The sequence below is a fragment of the Pipistrellus hanaki genome (genome assembly GCF_964339955.1).
Source record: "Pipistrellus hanaki genome assembly, chromosome: 10".
NCBI classification, from domain to species: domain Eukaryota; kingdom Metazoa; phylum Chordata; class Mammalia; order Chiroptera; family Vespertilionidae; genus Pipistrellus; species Pipistrellus hanaki.
In genome coordinates, this window is record NC_140512.1 from 41,443,276 (window position 1) to 41,453,465 (window position 10,190).

General features: G+C 48.5%; 1 protein-coding gene across 1 annotated transcript in view; it reads right to left on the reverse strand.

Annotated features, from left to right (window-relative positions):
• Positions 1–3,916, reverse strand: part of RAPGEF5 (Rap guanine nucleotide exchange factor 5) — a 181,753-nt gene extending 177,837 nt beyond the window's left edge. Inside the window, exon 1 of the mRNA XM_084896499.1 lies at positions 3,622–3,916. Coding sequence (XP_084752625.1) covers positions 3,622–3,858 — 237 coding nt within the window. The 5' untranslated portion in view covers positions 3,859–3,916. The remainder of the gene's footprint in view (positions 1–3,621) is intronic.
• Positions 3,917–10,190: the final 6,274 nt, after the last annotated feature.

A 10,190-nucleotide genomic window follows, 5' to 3' on the forward strand; every position in this document is an offset into this window, starting at 1 on the left:
CTACGAAGGATGCTTGCCTTTGAACTTGGATATAATCAAGCCTTTACATCTAACTGCCAGCTTACGGGAGACATGGGGAATAGAGAAACAAGTAAAACAACACCATGGTAGGAAATCAGCCCAGATAATGGGACATTCTACTGGAAAAATGACCCACTCTCCCCAACAAATCAATAGCAAGAAAGACGAGGCAGGGGGTAGGGGAAGACTAATAAAGTAGATTTCAAAGCCTAAGGACCTTATTTTGTTCCTAATTCCAACAAATCATAAGTAAAAGAAAATCTGAATATGGAAATTATATTAAGGATTATTGTTAACATTTTTGTGTGTAAAAAGGCATTAGAAAGTTGTTTCTTTAAAAGAAAAAAGTCCTTATCAATGATGTAAACTGAAACATTTATGAGTGAGATGACATGATGATTTAGATTTTACCTTAAAACATACCAGCCTCCCCCCCCCCGTCCCCCCCCCCCCTTACACACACACAAAGTGGAGAAAGAGGAAATAAATGAAACAAGACGAGCAAATGTTAATAACTGTTGAAGCCTCGGTGCTTATTATACTAATTTCTCATAATCTCAACAAATGAAAAAAAGGGTTTTGGTGAGAATTCAAGCTGTGCCTTATCTTACCACTAATTTTTAAGCAGTAGCGAGGGTCCTCCCACAGGTCAAAATTTAATCATTCCCCACTTAGCCTAAAGAGGTGCAAAGAGCCTTCATCTGTGTGCACTTGGAATCCAATATGATTAGAAGTTACTGCACCCAGGAGCCCTGGGGTTCTGCAGCGTTAACCAAATGTCAGCTTGATTTTCCCAGGAAGAGATGGCCTACAAGGCATTCTGGTTGGGCAACACAACCCCCGAAGAGCTTACAAGGTGACGGTTGCTATCAGATTTGTGAGAGCCCAAGGCAGCGTGGACAAAAGCTACCAGATCCTCAACGAGATCTTGGTCAATGCAGAAATTGCAAACTTTCATACCAATTTGTGCAAGGCACAGAGCTGCTTTTGATTTTTTTAAAAAACCAGGGGTAATCATTTCATGTTAACGTGTCCATATAATCACTCAGCTGTGATCTGGAGGTGCAGCCCCTGAGATACAAAACAAAAGGTCCAAAGAAGATCTATCCATTAGCCTCACTTTCCTAACCAAGGAACTAATCAAATTACCCCAGATGCTCACAAGTCACCAACTCGTTTGGTACATAAAGTTCTTCAAAGCACTTTTGCTATGGACTGAATGTTTGTGTCACCTCAAAGTCCATAACATAAAGACCTAAACCCAATGTGATGGTATTTGGAGATGGAGTCTGGCGGGGCGGGGGTTAGACTAGGTCATGAGGGTGGGGCCTCTGTGATGGAATTAGTGGGCTTAGAAGAAAAGGAAGAGAGGGATTCTCTCTCCATGTGCATGAGGAATGGCCATGTGAGGACGCAGGGAGAAGGCAGCTGTCGACAAGCCTATGAAGAGAGCTCTGACCAGAAACCAAATCAGCGGCACCTCGGTCTTGGACTTCCCAGCATCCTGCACTGGGAGAAAACACATTTCTGCTGCTTAAGCCACCCAGTCTAGACACATGGTTATGACAGCCTGAGCAGACTAATACAGTTAGACATTTCACCCATTCTTCTTTCTTTCAAATTCCTACACTTTTGTTATGGAAGATTCCAAATTCCAAAGCCAACAGAGGGGAGGACTAGTGAAAAGTATGAGTTTCCAACCATGGAAAAAATTGACAATCTTCCCCCAATAAGAAACTGGCAGTGCACCTGTGAAATGTGTTTGGAATGTCTCAGAGAGAATACAGTATGAGAACTGAAGAAGAGTTGATAAAGTATACATTACTTGAAGCAACCATATTCAGAATCATTGGGAAGATAATCGTAAACTTGCATATAGGTGAGGCCCACAGCATCACCCCAGGTGGCAGGAGCCACTGCCTGTGTGCAGACACTGAGACCTGTTTACACCAGAGCCTGGCATTGCCTCCCCAGCCTGCCCGGCTGCCCGCGTGTCTGTGTGCTGTGCCACGGAGAAGTAACTGTCAGGATAACAGGAGCGCCATCTGACCTACTTTTCCCTGCATTCCCGCAAAGCCCACAGCTTGGTTCTTGTCACATCTTTGGGGCACAGTCCCTCGCATTCTTTGCAGGCAATCCCCTCTGCCACCCGGGAGGTCACTTGTGGGCAGTTCTTAAACTCCCCTGCTCAGCCTGGCCAGCATAGTTCAGTGGTTGACTGCTAACCTATGAACCAGGGCACATACCCCGGGGATGTGGGCATGATCCCCAGTGTGGGGCGTGCAGGAGGTAACTGATGAGTGATTTGCTCTCATCGTTGATGTTTCTATCTGTCCCTCCCTCTCCCTTCCTCTCTGAAATCAAGAAAAGTATATATTCAAAAAAATGCCCCTGGTCTGAACTTCAAGAGACCCTCCTCCGCCCAGCTAATCCTCAGAACATCCTTCTGAGGCAGATCGTGTACAGCCATCCCCACATGGGAAAGGAAATGCCTAAGACAGGCAGAGCAGCCTGGAGAGGTTGGAGACCTTGGTGAATTCGGACCCTCCTCTACCCACAGGCAGCCACAGCGAACAGGTGCTTCTCCTGGCTCCCAAGCTTCCACAGGTCCACCTCTGCAAGAGCTACTTGCCCACCGATGTCTTTCTTCCAGAGGCAGACAACCACCCCTTCATTTGTTAAGTCCTGACCCCCAAACTACCTTGTTGCAGCTTCTCAGTAAAGCCTGATTCATAATGACACATTTTTTTTAAAAAAAGGACTGAGTAGAACCCACGACAGTGCCCAGAGGCCATGGTGAGCAGGGAGACCTGAGTGGCCGGTGGGAGACGCCAGGAGGTCAGCAGGCCGTTGCTTCTCTCACGCACAAAACATGTCTGACTGTCGGACCTGCTTGAGCCATTAGATGCTCTTAAAACCCAACGACGGACACACACACACACACACACACACACACACACAATCCTATCTGAACACACCGTCAGAAAGTATTAAAATTTAAGATTTGGGGGGAGGGGTGTGTACTCTCCTGTTCAAGGGGGCGTCGCTGGGCGCTAAGAACTGGAGACTCCGGAGCCAGGGAGCTGGCAGCTCCTTCGGTAACTGGTAACTTCCCAGTCCAGGGTCGTCGTCCCCCTCCCCCTCCCCTCGGTCCTGGTGGCAGCCAGAACCAGTCCAGACGCCCAGACAAGCGCACACGTCTCCCGCCCGCTGCAAGCTGGGGCCCCGCACGTGGGCCCCGATGCTGCTGTCCGGTCCGGACGGGCCGCCGCTGTCAGGCACCGGACACCTGCAGCCTCCGGTGGGGAGAGGCATCGGCCCTCCTCCGGTGGCAGTGCGGTCCGGCCGGCAGCGGGGGATCCAGGTGCTTGGTAAGGTCAGGTGCATTTGGGGGGAGGGGAACCGCCGCTCTCCGGCCAGTCCCAGGACCCCTCCGGCCCACTCCCGCACACGGAGGCTCCTTCCGCCACCACCACCACCACCGCCCCAACTTCCAGACGCCCCCGGAGCCTCCCAAGGGTGGGCGCGGGCACCACGTGCGCGCCGCCCTAGCCTCCACGGGCCGGACCCGGCCGGCCACTCACCCGGCCGGCCACTCACCCGGCCGCCGCCGCCGACGCTCCGCTTCCTCCGCAGCGTGAGCCCGCTCCGCAGCAGCGCCGGCAGGTCCCGCAGCCGCGGCCGCGGCGGGGCGGGCGGCTGCTCGGGCTCCGGCTCGCGGGCGCTGGGGCTGCGGCGCAGGGCGCTGTCCGCCGCCGCCGCCGCCACCGCCCGGGCCAGCGCCGGGCTCTCGCACGGCGGCGGCTGCATCTTGACGGAGCCCACGGCCATCCTCATGCCCCGGCGGCGGCCGCGGCGCCCGCAGCTCCCGTGGCTTCTCCCGGCAGCGAGAGGGCGCGACTGCGGCGGGGCGCGGGGCGCTGCCAGCCGCGGCCCATAGGCGCGCGCCGGGCCCCTGCCTGGCTCAGCCCGCGCCTCCCCTCCCCGCCCAGGTGCGCCGCCCCGCCCCGCCCCGCCCCGCCCCTCCGGCGCTCACCTTCGCCTGAGGATCCGGACCCCTCAGCCGCTCCAGGAACCCAAGAGGAAAAGGGTAGGAAACCCTGGACACCGTCTCATCCATAGACGCGGGCTTCCCAGAATCCTCCACCAAACCCACTCACTGCCCACCCCCAACTCCAGTTCCCTTTGGGCTGAAACCCCCCTTTTCCCTAACAGCCAGGGCGGACTTGGACTTTTGATCAAGTGTCAGGGAAGTCTGAGACACGCCCTCCCCGTGAACCCTCCGAGCTTTTTGCACAGCCCGGCCCCCAAAATCACAATCGCTATTCCTAGAAAAGCTTTGCGCCCAAGATCTTCAAAATAGGCTCTGTACTTCCGCCACAAGCCAAACGCCATGGAGACGGCAAGGCCCCCACAACCCTGTCCCCTCTTTGGCACACTCGGCTGGAAAAGACGAGGGGAGAAAACCTGGATTGTTATGATAGGTGTTTAGGAAAATAGGTGCGAGTCTAGTGACCCGAAGGTGAATCTCTGCGGACGTGTTGGAACCTGACGTCCCTGAGAGCCTGGTGCCGTGATGAATGTGCTGGGTGAACTGTGGAGGCCAGCGCGGTGTGAATCATTGTTTACACCGCTCCGCGGGCCAGCAGATTGAGCCCTGGGAGGAAGCCTCCAGCAGGGCCTTCAACAAAGGCCAGTGAGGGCCCAAGACATGTAAGAATCGAATAAGCTTACTCACATTAAAAACATAAATAAATAACGTGGGCAGATAAGGAGTGCAAGAAGTCAGGGCCCTGAGTTGGTTTGCTGTGTACCCTTAACCGCTCACGGGCAGATGCATGGCAAACACATATGGAAATGTGGCCATGTCAGGAGAAAGGAAGCATGACCTGTGACCTTTGACTGCAAAGAACTTAGATTTGGCCGGGGGGAAAATAAACATAAAGAAAAACAAAGGGTTGCCTTGTACTCTTGGTAATTGCCAAGTGAGTGTGGCTAATGCGGATTCCGAGCCACGGGAGCGAGAAATGCTTCTGGCTTAGGGTGGGCAAAGCAACGTAAAAGAAGGCCCTTTAAACTATGCCTGAAAGCTGAGTGGGGAAGGTTCAACCGGGCAGAAAGCAGGGAGGGTCCTTCTAGTAACCCAGAAAATCATGAGTACAATGCTGGAACCTATTTAAGCACTGCTTGTGTCATACTGGCGGGAGAGAGGGACCCATAACATCATGGGGGAAATATCAGAATGGGTGCTGGTGGCACTGCACAGCCCATCAATCCTGTCACCATAAGCTGTGTGGAAAAAACTCTGCAATAAACTGTGTAGTCCATTGGATTCCAAATACCTATTACATTTATTCAAGGCTGAAATACCAGTTGCGCACGCCTTGTAAGACTGACCAGTTGATGTAATGTAGAAATACTTCAGCTCCAGTTGGAAATCAGTCATTGCCTTGAGCCCTAGAATGTCATCCCATCCTCCAGACTTCCTCCTGACAGACCAACTAAAGGCCCAGTAGGCCTGGTCCAGTAGAGGGCCCCCAAGCCGTTTTCGGTGAGTATTCACTCTGATTAGTGGGTGCTTGTGCCATTTCCTTCCCGATGAAACCTTTCGAATCACACCATAAACCTCCTCTGCACACGTGTCTGCCTCCTACTCCTGATTCTTGGTCTTTGCTGTCTTTCACACAGCTTCTCAATGCAAGACCAGGGGGCTCAGACTTCTTCCTGTAGCTTCTATGGCATTGACCAAGGGTCTAAGACTCACTCTCAATAAAGGCCTTCAGAAAGTTGGCTTGAATTATGGTAATAAATGAAAATTGCTATTCAGTCACAGAATACGGCAGGCAACAGAGGATAGCTGGAATGAGTAAACAGAAGAGCCATGCCACTATTTAGCTTAAGTCAATCAGCGTCCACCCAGAACCTTTGCACTTGCCATACCCTCAGCCTGGAATACTCTTTCTCTGCAATGCTGTTCAGTAGAACTTTTGCAACAGTGGGCATGTTTGTATCTGTTTTGTAGCCACTAGCCACTTGAAATGTGACTAGTGTGCCTAAAAAACCTAAACACTTTTAATTTAATTTGAATTAATATACATTTAGATGGTCACATATGACTACAGGCTACTCTATTGGAAAAGAACATTCTGGAAATCCATATTACCCTTTCTCTACTCAAGTTTTTTAACTTAATACCTCATTTTAGTGATGCCTTCCATGACGTCTGACTTAAAATTGCAGCCTTCCCCACCCACTCTTTTTTAAAAATATATTTTTATTGAATTTAGAGAGGAAGGCAGAGGAAGAGAAAAAAGAAACATCAATGAGAGAGAATCATTGATTGGCTGCCTTCTATATGCTCCCTCCCCATCACCCCACCCAACCCCCATCCCCCCACCCAACCCCCCATCCCCAGGATCGAGCCTAAAACCTGAGCATGTGTCCTTGACTGGAATCGAACCCAGGACCCTTCAGTCCACAGTCAAACTCTATCCACTGAGCCAAACCAGCCAGGGCCCCCACCCATTCCTTTACTGTCCCCTTCCTGCCCCTCCACAGAGCCTATTGCCATACAACATTCTATATCTTTTACCTATTCATTTGTCCATTGTCTGTCTCTCCACAGGGACCAATATTTTTTCCTTTTGTTCAGTATCTAGAACATATTAAAAGTTGAGTAATTTAATTTCCACATATGAGAACCCAATTTTTTAAAAGGAGCCTAATCTGGATTTTTCGATGCTGAAAGTTAAAAGAAAAGAAAAAGAAATATATGCCAACATCACACAGATCAAACAAACCCACTGTAGTACTTGAGCCAATTTTTACTTAGGACATCATCAAAGCTAGATTTTATGGAAATACCTGTGTAAGAAAATACAAGTTTTATTGGCTGTTGGCAGTGAAGGGATATTGGAGACCAGGAAGGAAAGTCTGACAATTAACTAGCTACAAAGAGATGAAGGTCTGAAATAGGGGAGTCAGTGGCAACAGGGGGAGATAGATGTTAGATTTTACAAAAGGAAGTTCATTAGGCTTTTGGCACGTGTGTTTGGAGGAGTAGAGCAGGACTTCAGATGGTGCTGAAGATTTTATTTTACAAAGATGACCAACAGCCGAAACCCGTCTGGCTCAGTGGATAGAGCATCAGCCTGCAAACTGAAAGGTCCCAGGTTTAATTCTGGTCAAGGGCACGTACCTTGATTGCGGGCATGTCCCCAGTAGGGGGCATGGAGGAGGCAGCTAATCGATGTTTCTCTCTCATTGATGTTTCTAACTATCTCTCTCCCTTCCTCTCTGTAAAAAATCAATAAAATATATATTTTTTTAAAAGATGGCCAACACTATATTCCTATCCCCAAGAGCTTCCTAATATGATCTTGCCACTCACTCCCTTGAAGACACAAGGTTTAGTTCCATCCCCTAGAACTTGGGCAGGCCCTCTGGCTACCTTGGCCAACGGAATATAGCAGAGGTGATAATGCCAGTGCTGTAAGCAGTCTTTATTGTCCTGGTAGCTTCCACTTCCTGTGCTCTTGGAATGCTCGATCCTTGGAGGCTCCCCCTTGGAACCCAGCTTCCTACTGGGAGAAGCCCAGGACACATGGAAAGTTCATGCAAAGGTGCTCTGGCAGCTGAGCTTCCATCCAACACCGGGTCCAGCCAGGCCTTCGTATAGCTCCTGTGCCAACCAGTGTCTGACTGCAACCATGCACAGGTGAGAACTCAGTACAAGAACGGACAGCTAGCAGGGTCCTATCAACTCACCAAACTATGAGGGAGAATCAGAACTGTTTTAAGGCACTGTGTGTAGAGGTATTGTTACACACCAGTGGAACACATGGTTCAGAAAAGCGTGAAGAATATAATCCCTTGTGAATAAAAAGGAAGGAAAGTTATATTCATATTTGTATGCGGGTGAAGAAACTTGAAATTTCTTGCAAGTGGCTGGAATTGACTCCATGGGGAAATAAAAGAGGAAATTTTTCATGCATAACATTAAAAAAAAATGTGACTGTGTTACCTATTTTAAAAATTCTATTTAAAAACTGGTTCCAGGTTTCGAGAAGTCATGGAAGGAGTTAAAGTGAGCAAACTAGAGGGCGCCCAAGTGAAAATCCCACCAGCCAGAGCAGCTGCAGCTCAAGAGAGAGGACTAGAAATATAAATATGCCCGTGTCCCAAAGTAGGATGGCAAAGGGTGAAGCCCGACCTTGGTGCTCGGGGGTTGAGAAGGAGCAAAGACAGTCCACCCCTTCCCAGGTTGGCCCTCGGAGAACATGCAAGAAAACAATGTTCTGTTCCCAGTTGTCTGTGGGGTAGTGACTCTCAGGGATTTTCCTCCTTTAATTTTTGTGGTCTCACGTGATTACCCTGGATATTAAAGGATGCTCCCTTTAGCTGGGATCTCTTTGTGTTTCTCCACTCCCTGAGTATCTGCTTGTCTCCTAATAAAGGTACAAAATGCTTGTCATGCTAATGAGTCTCCCAGCACCTTAAGGAATCCTCCTTGGAGTCCACCCGTTCCCAACATCTGGTTTTACGTGTTCCCCCTTTTAAGATGGCTGGCATTGCTTTACCAGCTCTCAAAAATAGGAACCCTATGCCGAAACTGGTTTGGCTCAGTGGTAGAGCATCGGTCTGTGGACTGAAAGGTCCCAGGTTCGATTCCGGTCAGGGGCATGTACGTTGGTTGCAGGCACATCCCCGGTAGTGGGTGTGCAAGAGGCAGCTGGTCGATGTTTCTCTCTCATCGACGTTTCTAGCTCTCTATCTCTCTCCCTTCCTCTCTGTAAAAAATCAATAAAATATATATATTTAAAAAAAAATAGGAACCCTAAGTGCAATTTATTTCCCTGCTCAAGCCTGCCAACACTTCAATACGTAATGATCAAAGTGGATTGAATGTGACCTTCCCTAGGGAGATCAGAAGGCAGATAGAAACCCAGGACTGTCCACAGTCCTCTACTGAGAATGCGTATGCCAGAGAGGACTGTGTATGTGGCACTCATGCTATTTTTATGTTTTCTTGTGCAATGAATGCGCAATTGGGAGAAAATATAGCAAAATAATGAAACATGTTTCAAACCTAAAAATGTGAAGCCTTACTCATTTCATTTTCAAGAATCCTAAATAGAATGATCTGCCATCCAACTGTTCACGACAGCCCTGTGTGATATTGCGCTGTTATGTCTGTAGTGCATCACGTAGCAGGCGTCATTCAAATATTCCCCTTGGGATCATACATCCTCTTTACATATTTGCATTGGTGACTCCAGCCCGACCCTGGCTGATAAGGATGGGTGCCACTCCTTGTAAATTTATCTTCTATTCATTACACTCATAATCTTAAGATAAATGCCTTTTTATGTGCTATTTACGGTTATTCTCCTGGAAATTTCCCCTAAAAAAAAAAAGTCAGGTGTGAAAGTTTACCAGTTTAGGACACTTTTGCCAAAAATAAAATATATTTGTGGTCAAATATCTAAGCAGACAGACAAGAGAGCAGTTAATAAGAAAACTAATTTGACAAACAGCAAAAAAAAAAAAAGCCGAGCTATCCTGTCCCATCCTCCCTGCTCTGTTCATGAAACTCTATTCATCCTGCTCTTCCCATTGGGTAAACCTTAGGGCTTACCAGCAACTACCAATCTACTGTCACCTCCTCTCTTATCACAGCCTGTCTTATATTTGAATTAAATGTTTGAATGTAAGGGAATTTACAAATCCCTTGAGGGCAGAAATGGTTTATCTTTGTATTCCCCTGCAATGCAGAGCCTAGCACCTAGTAGATGCTAAGTTAATGAATGCATGTGTGAGTGAAATCGGGATGAATGAACAAATAAATGAACAAAATAGTAATGAGCAGCCAGCACTGCCATCCTTGTTGAGGAAAGCAGGACAGAGGTCTCAGCAGATGCACAGTCTCAAAGGTCATAGGGAAATACATTATCCTAATGAGGACAGGAGGCTATACATGGACTCCAGATGGTGGCATGTTCGGATCAGCAGGAAAGGAAGATGAGTTTAGCGTCAATATGTAGGGCGATTTAGAACAGGGAGATGCTGAAAGCTGGCAGCCAGCAAAGCAGGTTGTAGAATCCCAGGCATGAAGCATTAAGATGGTAATCCATAAAATCCGGTTAATGGAAAATTCTATGTTTTTCTTA